Source organism: Cydia splendana, chromosome 1 (genome assembly GCF_910591565.1).
Source record: "Cydia splendana chromosome 1, ilCydSple1.2, whole genome shotgun sequence".
Taxonomy (NCBI): Eukaryota; Metazoa; Arthropoda; class Insecta; order Lepidoptera; family Tortricidae; genus Cydia; species Cydia splendana.
In genome coordinates, this window is record NC_085960.1 from 22,840,988 (window position 1) to 22,862,623 (window position 21,636).

Below are 21,636 nucleotides of genomic sequence, written 5' to 3' on the forward strand. Positions count from 1 at the left end.
AAACTTAAAATAACTTAGCAGATATAGATTTTCTGATAAACAAAGTTTTTGCCATTCTTAGAGTTGTTTGCTGATCATTTTTAGCAATTAATTTTTGTAGGTATCGACGTCGGATGCTGTGTGCAACGTATTGATTTACCTCTGATGGTGTAGCTACAAAGTAAAGGTAACATTTCAACTGCGACAGAATTGCAGCGCATCGTTGCTGCAGATTGCATTACTTTAGGAAACGATTAATAAAAAAACTTTTACAAAAAAAGAAAACCGACTTCAAAAAGGATAAAATAAAATATAATCCGTTTTTAAGTATATGCGTTACTAACTGATATGTTTGAATTGGGTGCCAAGCCAAATTTGAAGCATATACCATGATTTTAGGGCGATCCGATAACAATGTGGCTATATGTATGTACGTTGGATTGCCTTACACGACAGCAATGATCATACTTTCTGTAGATACCTAAGAACCCACTGTCAATCCACCTTGGCGCAGTCCGTACCATGTTTGTCGGTACTAGTATAAAACCAATGCGATTGCCGATATGTTTTTTAAAGAGCAATTTTTACTAATTTTCGAACTGTCCATAGTACTCAGGTGTGGGATTGGGACTGAGTTATTTCCCGCCTCTTATCCAGATAACTTGATTTCAAAATATAAAACAATTCAAGAACCATCTACAGGGCTTTAACTTTTTACCTGCATGGCAAATTTCACCAGTTTACATGGCAGTTGTTTAGCTGAAAAGGTGACAAAGAGACAGACAGAATTACTTCCACTATTATAATACCTATTAGTACAGTTGTAATGTGATTTATAGACATATAGCTGATTATTTTTGACCGGTATTGTTACTATTTGTCTTGGCACCGACTTCAAACATATCAGTTAGTAACGCATATACTTAAAAACGGATTATATTTTATTTTATCCTTTTTGAAGCCGGTTTTCTTTTTTTTTGTAAAAGTTTTTATTTTTCCATTTCTAACAGGCAAGGCATTGTTAACAGCTTATGAGTGCGCGTGACGCATGAATGAAAAGAATAATGATGCGTATCACTAAATTCGTAATAATTCCTGTCACTACAGTGCACAAACACAAATTCCATCCTCCGCCCCGCCACTGACCCCCAGATCACTCAACCTCACAGCACATCAACCCCTGATCACGGAACCCCTCGACCCTGAAGCCTGAACCACCAACCCTTCAACCGCCATTTCCCGACTCCTCAGTAGCCTTACCATAAGTCTAACACTGACATATTCGCTAGCGTGTGCGTAACTTACTTTCTATGCGACTCGCTCGTACTTTTTTTTTTTTTTTCAAAATCAAAATTTATTTATTTGTAAAACATAGGTTAAATAAAGATCTTATACAATAATTTATGTTTCACTATGTTTTGCCATTTGGCATACAAATATAAAATCAGAAGAGATGGAGCATGCACTAATTATAATATAATGTCAAGCGAAAATAATATGTAAAATGTCAAGCAAAATAAGAGTGTACTTAAAACTAAATTAAAATGTGTCCAGTAAATATTCCATTATCGAATAGTATGCTTTTTGTACCAAAAATCCATACAGGCATTTCTTAAATTCAATTAATTTATCTATTGTAATAATATCCCTTCGAGTGGCATTGTCCTCCTCGAGGTCTCTACGGTAAGTGGCGGTGGCCGCGAGACGGACAGACATAACAAGCCGGTTGAGTGGCGCAGCCATTTTGGAAAAATATACGTCAAGTGGCGGCGCCTCAACGGGTGATCATCGCGAATTTGGCGCGTGTTAGAAATATGACCGTTTTCCAAAAAAAATTTATGAATGATATATATAAACTATATATCACTGAATTCGGCATAAAATGGGTTATTTGATTGTATACCAATGAATTCTATTCTATTTATGTGAATTATGCTAGACTTGTTCTAATCTCATATTACCAATTTTTTTCTACTTTCATGTAAAAATACGTATAATTACGAAATAAAACAATTTATTGTAGAAAAAGCAGTCTTTATGACAAAACAATACATTTAACACGATTCACACAGTTTATTTCACTTTTTATCAGTGCGTATTCCGTTTGAATGTTCGCGGCTCGACGACGGTCGGCGCGTAATGGGTGAGGTGGGGCAGGAACATCACGTCATTTCTAACAAACTTTGTTTTACGCGGGAATTAGACCGTTAGGGAATACCATCCTTGTTTATTGACGAATGCATCTTGCAAGAGTGAGCAAGCAAGGCATAGTTTTAACGGTTTTATTTTAGGCGCGAAATGCAGCGTCGCACAGATGCCTCGAGACGGTCTCTGCCAATTACGGGCTTGTTATGACCGAACCTTCTCGCGGCCTCTGCCACGCAGAGGCATATTTAAAAAAATGGCCGCGCCATTTGTCCTACCGTTCAACCGGAGGTGCTGCCACCCGAAGGGATATGTCTTGGCAGCTTATTGTATATTTTAGGTGCCATCCAAAAAATACTTTTAGCAAGCAAAGCAGAGTTCACGGATTGGATGTAAATTTTGTCGCATCTGCGAGCACTTTTAAATATTGAAAATTGATGCATGTTGTTCTTGACATAAACCGCAGTTTCAAAAATGTATAGACATGGCAGGGTTAGTATATTGAACCTAATGAAGTGTGGTTTACAGGTTTCAAGTAACGGTAATCTACAAACAGATCTTATACATTTTTTTTGCGCCTTAAAAGCAGCCTCTCGATCAGTGGAATTTCCCCAGAACATGACGCCATATCTTAGTATAGACGTGACATATGCATGGTAGGCAGTCAGTAAAGCAGACTCGTTAACTCTTTTACTTAGATTATACAATGCATAAGAAAATCTGCTGAGCTTATTACATACAATTTCAATTTGATTTTTCCACGTCAACTTATTGTCTAAACTTAATCCTAAAAATTTTGTAATGTCAGTTTCATCAATAATATTATCTTTATATGACACAGTAAGATTAGGCAATTTGTCTACTCTTTGTTTAAAATTCATAATTTTTGTTAATAGTCAAATTAATGCGTAAATTGTTTCTGTTTAACCATTCTATTACTGTTTCAAGCGTCTTGTTTATGTCAATTTGTAATGCATGTGGGTCTAAATCTGAGAAAACAATTGTACAGTCATCTGCAAAAAGGACCATGGGGTGATCTATAGCTAGTGGCAAGTCATTGATATAGATGATAAAAAGCAATGGGCCAAGTACGCTGCCTTGAGGTACGCCATATTTTATTTCTTTGAAATCAGATGACACAAGCTGCTCTGTTTTTGATTTTATACATATCTTATTAATTGTAACTATCTGCCTACGTCCAGTTAGATACGATTTTAGAAGTTCATTGACATTGCCGCGTACGCCATAATTATATAACTTATTTAACAAGATATTGGGATCAACAAAATCGAACGCTTTGGACATGTCCATGTACAGAGCGCAAACCGGTTTCTTTTTATCCATGTCAGTCATAATTCCATGCAGTAAGCTGTAAATTGCCATATTTATAGACTTGTTTTTCCGAAATCCATATTGTTCTACTGCAAATAATTTATAAGTTTCAAAATATTGGTAAAGACTACTATAGATAACCTTTTCTATGATTTTGGAAAAAAATGACAGCAGTGCTATTGGTCTATAATTGTCCATGCATTCTTTATCACCCTTTTTAAAAAGCGGTCGTACTACTGCAATCTTGCGCATTTCCGGAAATTTGCCGCATTCAATGCATAGATTTGTAATATAGCTAATAAGTGGTGATATTATATGAGCAACTTTTTTTACGACTTTACAAGATACTCCATCATGGCCAGTGCTATTCGTGTTTTTTAAAGAATTAATAATTGTGTAAATGTAATGGGGGTCAGCAGGTCTCATAAAAATGGAATTAGGATATGTATATGTCAAGGTATTATTACTAGGTAAATTATTATTTGACGTCACGTGGTCTACAAAATGCGAATTAAATTTTTGTGCTATGTCTTTTGTGTCATTTATTCGTCTACCGTCACACTGAATGTGTGTAATGTTCTCTCTTAAGCAAGGAGCTTTTGATTTTTGTATAACATTCCATGTAGCTTTGGATTTATTTACAGCGTTTTTAATGTAGTAGTCATTCTGTGATTTTTGGGTAAGTAGTATAATTTTTTTAAGTCTATTGGAATAAGTTTTATTACATGTGTTAGGCGATAATCTATATTTCCAAAGTAACTCCCTTTTTTTCCTACAGCATTTCCTTATTCCATTCGTTATCCACCTAGGTTTTTTGGCTGTTGATATCTTTATTTTGACATACGGAAAGCAAAGATTGTAAAATAATTGAAAATGATTCATAAAGTGATTATAAGCTTCGTTGGGGTCATTAGTCATGTATACGTCATTGAAATTTAGGTTTTCCAGACATTCAACAAATTTTGTACTGGCATCCTATTAGTGCGAGCGAGATGTATAGAAAGTAAGTTACGAAGACGTTAGCGAATATGTAGTGTCAAACTCGTGGTAAGGCTACAGTTGTACTTCATCAAATGGGTTATTAACGGGAGGAAATGTTTGAGTTACTATAAAAAACAACGATGTCGCCATACTCGTACCTTTAAAAATTGAGGAGTTCCCTCATTTCCTTATGAATTCCGTCACCAGATTATAACCAACAATATTATGGGAACACCTTGGAGGTAACTTCGTTCAAACAAAAAAATAATTACTTAAATCGGACCACGGGTTCCGGAGTAATCTACACTTATAAAATCATCAACAATCATCATCATCAGGTCCACTCCATCAAATTAGTGGTTTTTAAGAGGAAATGCTTGATTTGCTTAAGGCAATACCCAAATCACCATACATGTGCTTTTAAAAATTGAGGAGTTCCCTCAATTCTTCACGGATCCCATCATCAGAACAGCACCAGATTAATGTGGGACGCTCTTGGAGGCAGTTCCTTTCAAACAAAAAAAGAATTGCTCAAATCAGACCACGGGTCTCGGAATAATCGCTGAACGTCGTACATTTTAAGAAATCGTCATGATTATCATCAAAACAATCATCATCATCAGGTCCACTTCATCAAATTGGTGGTTTCCAGAGAAAATGCTCGAGTTGCTTAAGAAAACACCCAAATCACCCTACATGTGCATTTAAAAATTGAGGATTGTGTTTAAAAATTACAATGTTAGCCCTGCAGGTGTACATAAATTAATTAATAAGTTTGGCACGAGGCCTTTCCGACCCGGAATTGCAGAGGAGACATTCAAATGTTTAATCGAAAACCAACTCTGTCTATTCGGGATGCTGCTCGTAAACCAAAAACTTCTATAGGAACGATCCAGCGTATCAAGAAAAGAAGACCTACATAAAACAAAAACAGCCCAAACGTGATGACAAACAGACAGTTGCTGTTCGAAAACACACCAGAAAACTGTATGACCGAGTTCTTACTAAAAAAGTGCAGTGTATCATAATGGATGACGACACTTATTATAAATTCGATTACAAAACTCTACCTGGCCCACAATTTATAACAGTCTCGGCCAATAAAAAGGTTTCTCAAAAAGATAAGTCGATCAATATGTAAAAATTTGGAAAGAAAATTTTAATTTGGCAAGCAATTTGTCAATGCGGGCTGAAATCAAAAGCGTATTTCGCTACAGGAACTATAAATGCCCAAGTTTACCGCGACGAATGCCTACAATAGAGGTTGTTGCCTTTTATCAAGAAGCACAGGATGCCTAAGGCCAGACGTGGCCGCCTGTCATTATTCGAAAGTGGCATGAGAGTGGTATAAGGCCAACAAGGTAGATATTGTAGAGAAAGACATGAACCCGCTTAATTGTCCGGAAGTTCGCCCTATCGAGAGATACTGGGCCCTTATGAAAAGAAATCTTTAAAAAAATGATAAGGCTGTAACTTCCCCTGCTGACTTAATAAAAGTGGAATAAGGCTTCTGAAAGCGTGACCAAGAAAGTCGTCCAAAACCTGATTGAGAACATCAAAAGAAAAGTCAGATTGCAGGCAAAGTAGGGGCATTGCAAGTTGTTTATCTAAAAAAATATCCTTTTTCAGATTACATATTTCTATTTACTTTTGTTTTTTTTTTTTCAAAAATACGATCTAATTATAAAGCTTTTACACTATACTGCAAAACGTAATTCAAGACCAAAAAAAGTAAGACAATGTTGCCACTGCAATAATTTGTTTGTAAAATAGAAAATTCCTTTTGATAAATAATCACTCTAAGATCATTTATTTATTAGTAATTTTACTCCTACGATTTAAAAAAGTACTTTTATTTACTTATTTTTACGTAAATACAAACGCGCTAGTAAAAAGTGGAAACATTTTCTTACTTTTTTTGGTCTTGAATTTTGTTTTGCAGTTTAAGTAGTTGTCTACTTTCTTTTCGGTACGGTCCTTAAACAGGTTTGGCTTGTTTTCCGAACACACTTTTTGGCTCTTTTTGGTCATAGCGATTATAGTCCATAGCGATTATGATTTAACAATTTGTTACGCTTTTGGTCTTGGCTTCATACAACCTTGACGATAGCTCATCGATAATTGGTGCGGTGCGAGTGAGATATGAAATAACACGACTACAGTGCAATGAGCTATTGTCAAGGTCGTATCAAAACAGAAACAAATTGTTAAATTGGAATTGGTCTCGTGGACTACTACGACCAAAAAGTGTGTTCGTATTTCGTAAACTAAACTAAACTAAACTAAACTACTCGTAAGTGTGAAGGTTTCTTTGACAGCGTCCGCTATAACACCCATAGTGGCCCTTGGCGTGGTGGGCACGACTAGTAACGACACCTAGGTGTTCTTGGTGTGCAAAAGGTTAAGCCGGGCGTGCATTAAAAAAAAAACCGGTCCAGTGCGAGTCGGACTCGCGCACAAAGATTTCCGAACCATTATGCAAAAACGGCAAAAAAATCACGTTTGTTGTATCGTTGGGAGTCCCACTTAAATATTTATTTTATTCTGTTTTTAGTATTTGTTGTTATAGCGGCAGCAAAAATACATCATCTGTGAATTTCAACTGTCTAGCTATCACGGGTCATGAGATACAGGCTGGTGACAGACAGACGGACGGACAGACGGATAGACGGACAGTGGAGTCTTAGTAATAGGGTCCCGTTTTTATCCTTTGGGTACGGAACCCAAAATGTTCGATCTCTAAAGCAGGCCACTGACGAGCCTTCCAAATGGATACCGTTACAATGGATTTATCCAAATGGACGGCATCCTAATATTAAACATTGTACGTTTTTGACATTCACGGACCGATTTTGGATTGCAGCTACGCTATTTGGACTGTTGGAAGGCTCGTCAGTGGCCACCTTAACAGCGCTCTGCTGCTATCGGGGAATCTCTCGTATCGTAGATTGCAACTCTCGACGATGGTACGTCGTTTTTGTAGGGATTTTGACAATGCCTTAAACAATGCATTAGTTGCCTTCCCCATTGTAGCAATTTAATATTTTACGATAACAAGAGAACTATAGGACTTACTGACCCTTTATTGCACTAAGTATATCGAAAATAATATATCAATTATATTATAACCGACCTTTGTTCCCTGTAGATTATTACAAGCAGAGATAAACCCGGCGGAATCGACAAGACAACAAAAAAACGATATATTAACACAATTATACACTGTGTTGGGTTTGTAGATAACGAAACTAAAAGCTAAATTTATACACGAAAAATTATATGTTCCATTTCAACAAAAAAATATAACACAACAAATTACCACTAGTGGCTCTGTGAGCTGTAGACCTCGCGAGCAGAGCTTTAAATTACATGGTGCTAAGAGCTTTAAATATAGTAAATAAAAAAAAAAACTATACGAAATTTAAGTGTAAAAAAATTAAAAAAGTTATATCCCAGCATACAAATACTGGGGATCGAACCCAGACTCTCTGTGCAAACAAAAAAAAAGCGAACGTTTACAAACTAAGCCAAATAGTTCTTAGATAAGCTGACGAAATTTAGCTACTCATTCTCAAGTTAAAATTAGTTAAAATTAAATATCTCAATACCTCCGAAACCAGCGAAATAAATTTTCTTAATTTTTGGCCATTTAATCTATAAACATATCTCAAAAATAAAAAACTCTTATGATATCGATACGCCTATTTGTTTAGGCGCGAGGTATCACGCTCCGCCATTTTAAAAAATTTCCAAAAACTGGATTGACATAAAAAAATTATTTAATCATAGAATCTGGTCACAAAATTTCACGAGAATCGGTTGAGAATTGTGACCTGTAGAGGAAAACATCCGGACGGACATACGAAAGCAAAATGCCCGAGTCAAAACGTAGACCTTCGCTACGCTTCGGTCAATGACAGAAAAATAAAACAGAACAAAATATTTCTTTTTCTTCATAGGTAATAAATAACTCAATAATGCGATTTGGAAAGTTTCCTTTTTTTTAATTCTTTTAAAGTCCCCTAGGTACCATCACGCTCCGCGATTGTTGGGCCATTTAGGGTCCTAGCTAAATTGGTTGTTCAATACTTACGCTATAGGATTTCCAATTAAGCAAGAACCCTAAATGGCACAACATACCCGTGTGGTGACTGTACATACCTATAAGAATTGGAAAAAAAGAAATCTTACCAAACCGCATAATTGAGTACCTAGCAAATAACAAAATAAATCATTTTAAGCAATTGAAAAACGTTACGAATGACAGGTGTGGTCTAAGGGACTTTGAAAGAAATTGGTTTCCAATTAGATCGCACTTCTTTTAGTAGCCATACCGTTTACGAATTTAAAATTCTTGCACTATTATGTTTTTGATGGGATAGCCCCAGGAAGGAAGTATGAAAAGCATGCATGTAGTATATGTAAGGTTAAACAAAATGTTTTCACTTCTCATGCTCAAAAAGTGCACCTTTATGTCGTGCGTAGACGACATAAAATCGCATTTTATGCTCTAGAGCATAAAGTAAAATCATCTATTACGACCCTTATTGACTTAGCAATAAAGTCCAAATTCTGCCATACAAACTGCCAGCCCTGCCGGCGCGCCCCTGACCGGCGCTCTCCCGATCGGCGTGCCCCGCGCCTCCGACCGGCCCAAGAACAATTTTCTTTAGTCTTGAGTCTTTAATAAATACGTTAAAATAACCTAAAATATTTGATTTTTTGTATATTTTCCTCGCAATCGAAGTGAAAAGCAGAGTGTACAACAAGGGCATAAATGTTCATTTTTACCCTCGTCTACTATTTTGGTCTTCGCTTCGCTCAGACCAAAAAATTGCCTCGGGTAAAAATAGGTCACTTTATGCCCTTGTTGTACAATCTACTATTTTATACCTGTAGACACAGTTCGGCCAACCTGGGAGACATCAGCTAAGCAATAGTTTTTTTATTTGTTTTACCATGGTGCAACGTTGTTATTTAAGAGGAAAGGAGAAGACGGCTTCTTCATACAAATTTAGTCCCTCAGCCCCCCTCTCTCTGCATATTTACATTATGCAAAATATTTTTTACATAATTTAATGTAGGTATTTATAAGACGTAGATATAGGTAAGTACATATGTTTTTTTTTATTATGAAATATTTGTGAGGACACCGGATTGACTAATCCATATCCATAATACCCTCGGCGTTTTAGAGTTAGATGGCAACTACATTCGTCCTAAATAGTACCTAGCGTTAATTCCCGGGTTTAGGTTACCAAAATGAGCCCGGGCTCGTTTAAGTTGCAACTGGGAACAATATTAAGTGATTGATGCTCTCCTGACCGATTTCGGCGACAGCGATTGAGTGCTCTGGAGTAGGCAATTAAACGCACGAGTTAAAACTCGTGTAACGTGTTATTAGAGTGTAGCTGATCCACTCTCTGGTGTGCCCTTAGGTGGCTCGCAATTATTAATATATTTTCTACTAAAACTGTGTATTAGTTTGATAGAAAGTTAGAAACCGTTTGCTAGTTTCGTCAAAATTGGTCACTTTTTACAAGCTTTTATTTAACTTGCCCTGTTAGTATGTAAGTTTATGAGAGTGTGGGTCAAATTTTGGAAGCTAAATTTGACCCACTTCCCGATTGAGCTAAAAATTTGCATAGGTATTAATACTACTCGGGACTACATTTGTATGGAGAACCGGTCGTCCACTTTCCTCTTAAGTAATCTGGGTTTTAGGTATTTACTTAATTAGGATAATCAGTGAGTAATTAGTATTGCTGTTCCATGGAATATTACCAAGCACCCACAAAATAATATTAAACCAAGTACAATAGTGATCTGAAAAAAAGGTAAATATACAGGTACACTTACCAGCAGTTGACTGTATCGTGGTATATTTAGTATCTAAGAACACAACGAGATTCGAGTCCTCGACGCTTATATTGTCCTTGCCGGCTTCGACGTCCATTCTCGCTAAATATTCACGTTTAAGTAGCCTGACCGGACGAGCTGGTTACTCTGCACTTGTGGAATTGAATAATCGTTTGCGAGTAGTAGTGAGTGGCTGCGGCGCAGCGTACGCGCAGCACGATACTAGACGCGGGTCCAAGCACACGATACACGATCAGTCCCACTTACGCACTCAGAGAAGTGCCGGACTTTCACTTATACTTAATACACTTAATTCCACTATCGCAATAAATATTTTTAGCCTTTGACGCTTTATCAGTTAACGGCTGTATTAACGAATTCAAAGTGATAATGAAAATATATCAATTAATGGGGCTGGATTACGCGTATTTAAAATATTAATATACAGTGGAATCTCGGTAGCCCGTAACTTAAGGGATAGGTACTTACGCCAAAAACAATGTGATACCGAGTCTGGTCTGTCTTATACATGATATAGAGGGTATCGACTTGAGAGAGGAACCAATAGAATTTTCTTCGTAGGTACCGAATGGCGAATTCGTATGAAAGATATATTATATAAACGTGTAAAGGACAGTCTTATTGTTTCTGTATTGTTTTATTTAAGTTATAGACGCTAGTTAGAAATTAGCTTGGAGATATAGTTTGAGGTAATAAAACAATACGCCTATTTTTAACCGACTTCAATTTCATAGAAGGAGGAGGTTCTGTATTCGGTTGTGGCTATTTTGTTTTTTTTTTTTTTCTATGTACGTTCACCGATTACTCCGACATCCGTAGTCCGATTTGAGTAATTCTTTTTTTGTTTGAAAGGAGCCCTCCAAGTTGGTCCCATTTTAATTTGGTTTTGTTCTGATGATGGGATCCATGAGGAATTGAGGGAACTCCTCAATTTTTAAAGGCACATGCATGGTGTTTTGGGCGTTTTCTTAAGCAACTCGAGCATTTTCTCCCGAAAACCACCAATTTGATGAAGTAGACCTGATGATGATGATTTCTTTAAATGTAAGTATGTTCAGCGATTACTCCGGCACCTGTGATCCGATTTGAGTAATTCTTTTTTTGTTTGGAAGAAGTTACCTCCAAGGTGTTTCCGTATTATTTTTGGTTCTGGTCTGATGATGGAATCCATGAGGAATTGAAGGAACTCCTCATTTTTTAAAGGCACGTGTTACGTGATTTCGGGGTTTTCTAAAGTAACTCGAGCATTTGCTTCCGAAAACCACCAATTTGATGTACTGCAACTGTAGCCTTACCACGAGTTTGACATTGACATATTCGCTAACGTCTTATGCATCTAAATGTAACTTTTTATGCATTTCGCTCACACTAAGGTTAGTACGAGCGAGATGCATAGGAAGTAAGTTACACACATGCTAGCGAATATATCAATGTCAAACTCGTGGTAAGCTGGTAAGGCTACTGATCGGGGGTTAGGGTTAGGAGTTAAGGGGTCAGGGATTAAGGGGTCGGGAAATGGCGGTTGAAGGGTTGCTGGTTCAGGATCGAGGGGTTCCTGGATCAGGGGTTGATGTGCTGTGAGGTTGAGTGATCGGGGGGCTGAGGGATTGGGTCAGTGGCGGGGCGGGCGGATGGATTGATGACAGGAATTATAATTTCCCAGACGAACTCGAGAAAATTCCTGATTACATATTTACTAAAGTAATAGGTACACGAATTTAGTGTTAAACACGATCTTGTTTTTCATTCATGCGTCGCGCTCTTAACAATGCGTTAAAACTAAAAATGGTAAAATAAAAACTTTTTACAAAAAAAATTAAACCGACTTCAAAAAGGATGAAATAAAATATTATCCTTTTTTATGTCTATGCGTTACCAACTGATATGTTTGAAGTCGGTGCCAAGCCAAGTAGTAACAATACCAGTCAAAAATAATCGGCTTTATGGCTATAAATCCCATTAGAACTGTACTAATAACTATTATAAATGTGTAAAGAATTCTGTCTGCCTCTTTGTCGCCTTTTCATGGCTAAACAACTGAACCGCTTTAGGTGAAATTTGGCAAGAAGGTAAATTCCTTGAATTGTTTTATATTTTGAAATGTAGTCCTCTGGATAAGGGACGGGAAATAACTCAGTCCCAATCCCACACTTGCGTGCTAATCGTGCTATAGACTGTTCGAGCATAAGTAAGAAATGCTCTTTAAAAATACGACGGCTTAAAAATGCATTTATATTTACACTAATGTGTCGATAAATATGGTACGGACTGCGCCAAGAAGGTTTGATCGTGTGTTCTGAGGTGTGTTCTTAGGTCAAGTCGACGTCAATTATATGTTTACACTTTTGCACCTTACTCCTTTGTAATAAGGCGAAAAGTGTAAACATATTTTTAACGTCGACTGTACCTACAGAAAATACGTTCATTGTCGTCGTGTAAGGCAATCCAACGTAGGTAAATCCTTATCGAATCGCACCAAAGTCATGGTATGCTTCAAAATTTGGCTTGGCACCGACTTCAAACATATCAGTTGGTAATGCATATACATAAAAAGGATAATATTTTATTTCATCCTTTTTGAAGTCGGTTTAATTTTTTTTGTAAAAAGTTTTTTGTCGAGTTATAAACGTCAAATATCATTGGTCAAAGAGGTTAAATATGTATAGGGGTTTTGGGCTTTGAATGGAAGGAAATAGCATTTTATTCCGTGTTCACGAGAATTTCGCCTTACCGGGGTTCGAGTTACCGAGGTTCTACTGTAGTTGTATACTTAACTATCATTGGTACCTTATCATATTGACCCTAACGAGGCCTCTGTTCGATTTACTAACTACATTATAGATTAAGTGCCAGTTGCACCAACCACAATTAGCAGACTGATCAACGTTCATCAATATTTTTAATATCTAGCTCTATGTTACACATTCCCACCCCACCCAATATATTATGAGTAAAATGGTAAAATATCGCGTCGCAGTCGGATGCACGAAAGTTACGGAAGATACGTAAGATGGAATGAATAATTCATAAATATTAAGAAGTATTGACGGGTGTAAGCCTTTACTTCTTTAAGTACGGGTAAGATTAGTAAAATAAGTCAATCAAGTGGAAATTGACATAATTGAAAATGTTTTAACATATTTTGATGTATGTATGTTATAATAATAGTCTACAAGCATTCTACTAAGTAAAACGTTATCATAATGAAAATTTTGCCGAATGTTGGTTGCCAAATAAATCATATACGAAATGTGGATTGGAGAGTGAAATTCGGACACTAAAACTTCGGCGAAAAGGCAAAACACCTTGAGGTGTTATTACGTAAATATTAGCAGCGGTGCATTGTGATTATAATTAACGATAGTAGGATGAAATTGAGTAAGTAAATTGTAATGTATTGCAATCTGATATCTTATTTAATCCGATAAACACTATGTGGTATCCGGTCTAAAATATCGATCAATGTATAGGTAAACGGTTTTTAATTAGGTAGATACACTTTTTGAATTTTCCATTTTGTGTGGCAGTGAACAGTGAACACTCTATTGTGCGTGGACCAATACATACGTACTTGCCCGGTTCTTTAGCATTTATTTGTAACTATAGGTGATTATGTTATTAGGTTAGGGCTACGTTTCAGTACCAATTCTAACGGATCCGCCTACGGAGAGAGATTCCATCTGTCTGTCAACAGGCTATACTTATCTTATTGAACATACCTAATATGCAGACGGTTATAAATTTCACAAATTGAAAATATATTTATTGCACAGTAAGTAGGAACTCGCTAATCCGGACGGGCAAAAAACAGCCCTTGACGGATTACAGAAGTTTCCCAATTATCATCTGCAAATGTGGAGTAGGAGGAGGAGGAGGTTATCCATCAAACAGCCCAGGATTTAAGTCAGTGGAATAATATGATTTAAGCCTTACACTCTGACAGAGGGTACCTACCTAACACTATGAATACAGGACAATTATGTAAACTCCAGATTAATTTTGGTGCTTTTACTGGATTTCATTTCATCTGTCCAAAAATTACAAAGGCGGCAGACAGCGCCCGCCAATATCATGCTAGGGTAACATTCCATTCCTCACCGCAGCTGCACTCAATTTCCGTAGTAAAATGAATGGTAGTGCTGCTGTCGTTGGAAATGGACTGTCACCTTTAGGCACAAAAGCCAAAACTTAATGCTTGGTGAAATATTATTTCTGAAGAGCGATAATAGTTGGGACGGGCTAAACGATGAATCAGATACAGTGGGTAGGTATTCAGAATTAGAAATTCATATTGAAAAAATATTTTGCGCGGATTTTTCCATACATTTTTGAGAAGGAAGGAAAGAATCAAGAAAATAAACGTTACAGTAACTCATAAATACATACATAGTATGTCATAAGATATGGAGTACTCGATTAACTGGTTATTGTTATTCGGAAGATTAGGGTCTATGCTAATTAATAAAAATAAATAAATGTCTTAGGTTTATATTCCCCTTGTATAAAATTGTTTTTACAATTACCTACATATTATTTAATACTCTAATAATCATATCTCTTTTCTTCATAATTCACAATATTTACAAATACATATTTATATTATTTATGACTAAAATGACATGTAATGAACTTCGATCCCTTCATTCCTGACGTTGCAAGTGGCAGACAGAAATAGTGCTTACCTATGATAAGTAGTAAACACTTATACTCTTTGATGTGCTTCTTTTAAGTGAACACCCTTAGAAAAGCGAAAAGAATTATGATGCATAATATTGTCAGGTAACAATCAAAACTAACCACTTTTTCAAAAGTTAAGAGCAATAGCCGTGCTAGTACCAAAATAAGTTAAATTTTTGTTTACCTAACAATATTTTTGCAATTAGTGTGTATTGGTTGTCAACTGATAATATTGAAATGTCAATTTATTGGTAATTTAATGTGACAGTACCGCACCAAAGTCAGGTAAATACCTAAGAAATTATCGTTGTACGAGTAAACTTATTGTGTGATTTGTGTGAGGATTAAGCATTCAGATCATTTTTTATCCTCATCAACATCATCATCATTTTAACATCAGTTAAGAATAAAAAATGATCTAGTATGCTATCACCGTCGTAGTATATCACCGTCAAGCTGTTTCATCGCGAGTACCAATTTGAGAAAGAGTTTGAGAAACAGTACAGGTAAAAAGAGTAGGTATACTAATTAGAGGAAAGGGTGTGCTATTTTACTTAACCTAACTTAATTAGGACTAAATATTACTTACTGTAATGACTGTAACGACGGAATATCAAAGTACACATACAACTTATCTATAATTCTGTCCTTTAAGGTACGGATATCTGTTCATAACATTAGTTAATATTTTACAAAGGAGTTACAAAAGAAAATAGTAAACCCTTTCCAACTTCAGACAATTATTACGAACAAAAAGTACAACCCATAAATTACACATAATAGCAGTAGGTAAGGTTTGTACGACATCTCTAATGTTTGTTCCCAAGTCAGGATCTTTTTTAAATATTTACTTATACAATTACATTATCGTAGATGTTTATAATATACTTTATTATGATAAAAATATTTGTTTGCACAAATAATTGGTCATGTTGTATAAGTATATAAATACCCACGGATTGTACTTACCCATAGAACAAATTTTAGGTAAAACGAGTCTTTGATTTGATTGTTTTTTATTTTATTTAAAGCTTTTTAATATAATATACTTTTATACCCGTACCGATGGGATAAAACAATGGCAAACCAGTAATTAGTACTTAGGGATTTAATTAAGATTGCACTAAATCACAGATATATGCGCAGGTTCACACTCCCGAGTGCATCTACGCTACATAAACACCTATGCATCATTGAAATACACATGTTACACATCGAATAATTTTATGGTTTAGACTCACTTGTTTTTAGTCACTCGCGCGACATGTTTCGGAGAGCCTAGGTCTCCTTTCTCAAGCACTAACAGTGCGAGCAGCGTTCACGACGGCCGTGTACCGCGTACTGCAGCTCGCCGCGTCGCACGCTGCGCGCGCGCCGAGAAAACAGGTTGGGGGAGGTCTTCCGCTGTTATTGTAGGCGGGCATAGTGGTGTGTTTGGGCTTGGGTCACCTAACACTTGTAGCGATACACAGCACGAATTATTCAATGTTAGTATGTCTCACAACAGTTTAAATTCGATGTTACACATCAATATTTGCCATAATGTAACTAGTTGTATATATAATTACTTTTTCGGTGCATTGATCTATTTACAGACTAAATGTGTGGTAACTACCTATTTATAAACTACCTACATTCATATTAATATGAAATGACAATACCTTTATAAATCACCACATAAATACCAAAAATATAAATTTTGACACAAGACATTTTTCAAAAAGTTGTGTAAGTAATTAATACAATTTTCATATCGAAGTATGACTATTAATGTTGTAAACAAAACCACGTGACTCTATCATTGAGCCAATATATATACAAAATGTAATTGGCTGAATAACCATGTTCAATTTACTTGGTTTAGTAAGTTTATGTTTCTGTTTACATTTTGAGCAATTAAGGTAAACGTACTGGTGCTCGACGCGGTCCCAGTACATGTCATCTTGAAACTTAAGTCATTGTTAATAGAGGTGATAGCAAGGTGTCATATATTGGGCATTAACATGTCGAGCACTAGTACGTTTACCTGTCTAAAACAACAACGTGGGTCATCATCATCTTCCTCGCGTTATCCCGGCATTTTTGCCACGGCTCATACCAGGATCCCCTGGGGTCCGCTTGACAACTAATCCTAAGAATTGGTGTAGGCACTAGTTTTTACGAAAGCCAGTTTTTGCCATTTTACCATCAAGCCAGAGGGAAAACTAGGCCTTATTGGCAGTGCCGGATTTGCCCTAAGGCCCAGTAGGCCTGGGCCTAGAGCGGCAAAATATTAGGGGCGGCAGCAAGGCGGCAGTCTATAGATAAGTGCTGAGAAAGGGGCGGCTAGTAGTTACTACAGGGCCAGGGGCCTAGGGCGGCCAACATTGCAAATCCGCCACTGCTTATTAGTCCGGTTTCATCACGATGTTTTCCTTCACCGAAAAGCGATTGGTAAATATCAAATAATATTTCGTACAGTTCCGAAAAACTCATAGGCACGAGCCGGTGTTCAAACCGGCGACCTCCGGATTGAAAGTCGCACGCTCTTACCGCTAGGCCACCAGGGCTACAAACAATAACGTTAAGTATACGTATAGTGACAAAATATAATCTTTCACACACACGCTACAAGTTGTCATTTTACAATTATACCGTTCCAACTGTAAAAACAGCAGCTTAATCGTGAGTCAATGCCGATTGATCAGGTTCCTTTTTGTGCGGAGAGTGCGACGTTGAATTCCCCATAAAATATAAAAAAAATGTCACAGTACTTTATCGATTATTGGCAGACTTTTTATTTTCTGGTTTATGTGACTAGCTTTGTATCTATCTAAATAACCCACATATTGACTTATTACGTTAACTTACCTAAGTTTACATACTGTTAATTTAAATTAAACTTGATACAACATGGCAACGCTCATCAACCAAAATCTCCATTAAACCTAATATAATACTTTACCACTTACACTTGAGTCTAATTTTTAATGAAATATACGTACACAGAATAACTACGGACACTATGGCGGCAAAAGCTAAGATAACAACGGAATATTGTTCATTCAACATGCCGACCTCCTTGAGTAGGAAGCGGGGGTACGTGTAGTGGCAGTAAAGGTCGGAGCATGGGAGGCGCGGCCGGCCCATGCCGAAAATGGTGATACAGAGGCCGACCAGGCCGTGCTTCAGGAAGGACACGTGGAACAGCCACCGGAAGAAGGCCGGCGAGTCGGGCAGGTGCAGGAAGAAGCCAGAGAATACCGTGAATGGCATTACGAAGAGCGGCCCGAAGATCATGGCGTGCTGTAATTAACATAGTTTAGCTGTGTAAGTATAAAAATGAGAGAAAATCTACTCAACTATTTAAATTATTTTTAAAAATTTTTTTTTGATTTGTATTTTTAAGTAGTTACACTACTTATATATATATATAAATTTAAACTGAAATATCTGTCATATACTAAAAATAAGGTGACCAACTTCGGCCACCGGTGGACACCGGTGGCCGAAGTCGTAATCGAACCGGTGTCGGCGTCTTCAGCTTACGCGGCTAACGTCCTGGGGCCTTATTGCGATTCTGTTTAGGACCTAAACTGAATCGCTAAAGGACGGAGCTATATACAGGACAGGACAGGACAGGACGCTATGCCGAGCTCCGTCCTTTAATGATCCAGTTTAGGTCCTAAACAGAATCGCAATAAGGTCATCATGGTAAGGCCCCTGACCACTAGACCACCCGGCCACCGTCTACGTCCGGTCACGGTCTTTACTATATGCCATCTATTTCAGTTTAAAAAACCCACCAATTCGCTTTCCCTATCAGTACCTAAATTTAAATTCCAATACATTGTAAGATAGTGAGAGTGTGTGATAATTCTAAATTGACAGAGGTAGAGCATTTATGTCCGAGCGCCGATCATTAAGACCTTAATGTATAAAATGTATAACAAGATTACCTACCCAGTATCTGTCATGAGTCGAGCAGTATTGTAGCTTCATAATGTTACGTGGCGACGTTTGCTAACACGCTGTCGTAACTGGTAACCGGTTTGTTGAACTCTTGAGTTTGTGATTGTTTTTTACTGCCACGCGCGTGCCTATTTCTTTTTGTTTTGTATAATTAAACATAAATAATTAAATTAGGTAGATACCTATTTATGTGTTTCTTTACATCAATTCTTATTGAACTGAAACCTATGCTAAGAAGAGTGTCATTATGACTAGGTATGCATGCGGCTGTACCTTAATATCAAATAGAGACCCATTGAGCAGCCCTACACAGAGAGCCGTGTATGAAACCATCAGTAAAATGATGCAGAAGCTTCCGAAGCGAATGATTTCTGGCGGCTGGCCCGTGAGCCAGTAAGCTATGCACGAGTAGCATAGCGTGCACACCGTCTGCGCGGGCAAGGCGGCTACAAGTGTGGACGCGTAGTAGGCGCCCGGGGTGTACCAGCGATTGAAGTGCTCCCGTTTCACCATTGGAAATTGTAGCGGGACTGGAAACAGTTAAAAGCGAATCATTAGCGGAAGTATAAATGCATATACCGGGTGTGGCCTGTAACACGATCAAATAATTAAAACATAGATTGTACTCCTCAAAAGGTGACACTTTTGTTCAACAACTTTTAAAAATTATGAAGTATTTAGACTCCATATTTTTCATACAAAATAAATATTATCTTCAATGGACGCCATCGCCACGCCATATCATTATGATTGACGTTGCTTGTCATGTCTTAAACATAACAAAATTCACAATACATTGCGTCTTAGAATAAACTTTAAAGTGTATTAAAAATCAAACCACAAATTATTTTTAAAAGTCGCTGAACAAATGTTGTTCAGTATGAGGAGTACAGCCTACAGTTTAATTTTTTGCTCTTATTACAGGCCACACCCGGTATGTATATTTTTTGCCGCTTAGCTTTTCAGAGATCATTGTAACTTTATTAACTTTTGTAAACTACAGCCATCAATTAACATATAGCAAGCTGTGTGCTGTCGCCCTGTATACATACATACCTTATTACTAACATAGTAAGTTTTATTTCCATCTTCAGAAACAAATGGAAACAATAATTAGATACATGCTTAACTTTTGCTTGCTTGTTTGATGTGTGCTTTGTCAGATTGAATTAAAAGAGACGTCCCCCCTTCATTTGCAAACAATCGTACTCCATCTATATCAATCCATATTATGCGAGAGCCGGTTGTATTGTACCAGAGAGCCTACCGCGAAAATCGACTTTTCTTGCATAATGAAGAGAGATCTTATAGTCGTGATTGAGATTAAGTAATTAAAATTTAGTTGCATCCGGTTGTTATTTTCTGACTGAAGAATTTGATTATGTTCTGATTTGTCGCATCAATCAGCGTTAACGATCGTATCATATTGTGGTATATAGGATATAGCAGGGATATAATGTAGACGAGATGCATTCAGGATATTCACCATTTATTGACTGACATGACATATCGTTCGAAACGACGTAACCATTCCAAACAGCTCTGCGGCCGGAGGTCGCATACACTACAGTTCCTCCAACATAGATCATACACATAACATGGACATATCCATAAAGCCAAGCTAACAGATATTACAACAAAATGGATAACCACAACTAAACTAACTACTCCTTATAACGAACAACCTTATCAAGTCGACATTTACGAACTGGGCGAGGTTCGGGCGGTACGGGGGTGTCAGACACGGAATAGGTCTGTGGCTCGTTGGCCGATGTGGCGACACCGGATGAAGTTGACGGCGACGGCACAGCTGGCGATGGTGTGATTGCCGTCGGTGTGGTGTACGCGGCTGGTGCCGGGCTAAGCGGGACCGTTTCATCAGTCGGCGTAGACGTAAAGGGAATTTCGGACTGATCCGACCCCGTGCGAGTACTGTCAGGCAAGGGCATAGCTAGCGACCTACTCGTCGACGCGAGACACTCGGTATCTGGGCGGGTTACGGGTTGAGTCCCTACACGCCTCCTCAGCTGGTCGACGTGCCTATGAATGTGCTTGCCGGTTGTAATATCGCATACCGTATAGTCGCTTGGTCCAGTAGAGCTACTTACCTTACCCGGTAGCCACTTCTCCCCTTTAAGGTATTGGCGGAACCAAATATCTTGACCTACCGAAAAGGTCCTACCTCCTGACCTCTCACTATTAGGCGAATTGTTTAGGACTCCCAAGTTTAAGTCGGGCTTAAGAGCATCCAACTTCGTACTGTGGTATATAGGATATAGCAGGGATATAATGTAGACGAGATGCATTCAGGATATTCACCATTTATTGACTGACATGACATATCGTTCGAAACGACGTAACCATTCCAAACAGCTCTGCGGCCGGAGGTCGCATACACTACAGTTCCTCCAACATAGATCATACACATAACATGGACATATCCATAAAGCCAAGCTAACAGATATTACAACAAAATGGATAACCACAACTAAACTAACTACTCCTTATAACGAACAACCTTATCAAGTCGACATTTACGAACTGGGCGAGGTTCGGGCGGTACGGGGGTGTCAGACACGGAATAGGTCTGTGGCTCGTTGGCCGATGTGGCGACACCGGATGAAGTTGACGGCGACGGCACAGCTGGCGATGGTGTGATTGCCGTCGGTGTGGTGTACGCGGCTGGTGCCG

At 37.7% G+C, this 21,636-nt stretch overlaps 2 protein-coding genes across 3 annotated transcripts in view; both read right to left on the reverse strand.

The window, feature by feature from the left end:
- LOC134797260 (ATP-binding cassette sub-family G member 1-like) overlaps positions 1-10,577 on the reverse strand; it is a 37,831-nt gene extending 27,254 nt beyond the window's left edge. For both annotated transcript variants that reach the window (XM_063769507.1, XM_063769493.1), the window contains exon 1: positions 10,297-10,577. In XM_063769507.1, coding sequence (XP_063625577.1) covers positions 10,297-10,393 — 97 coding nt within the window. In that variant the 5' untranslated portion in view covers positions 10,394-10,577. The remainder of the gene's footprint in view (positions 1-10,296) is intronic.
- Positions 10,578-17,846: 7,269 nt separating this feature from the next.
- Positions 17,847-21,636, reverse strand: part of LOC134797249 (ATP-binding cassette subfamily G member 4-like) — a 34,256-nt gene continuing 30,466 nt past the window's right edge. The window contains exons 9-10 of the mRNA XM_063769474.1: positions 19,219-19,475; positions 17,847-18,279 (exon numbers count right to left, since the gene is read on the reverse strand). Of these exons, the coding sequence (XP_063625544.1) occupies positions 17,935-18,279; positions 19,219-19,475 (602 nt within the window). The 3' untranslated portion in view covers positions 17,847-17,934. The remainder of the gene's footprint in view (positions 18,280-19,218; positions 19,476-21,636) is intronic.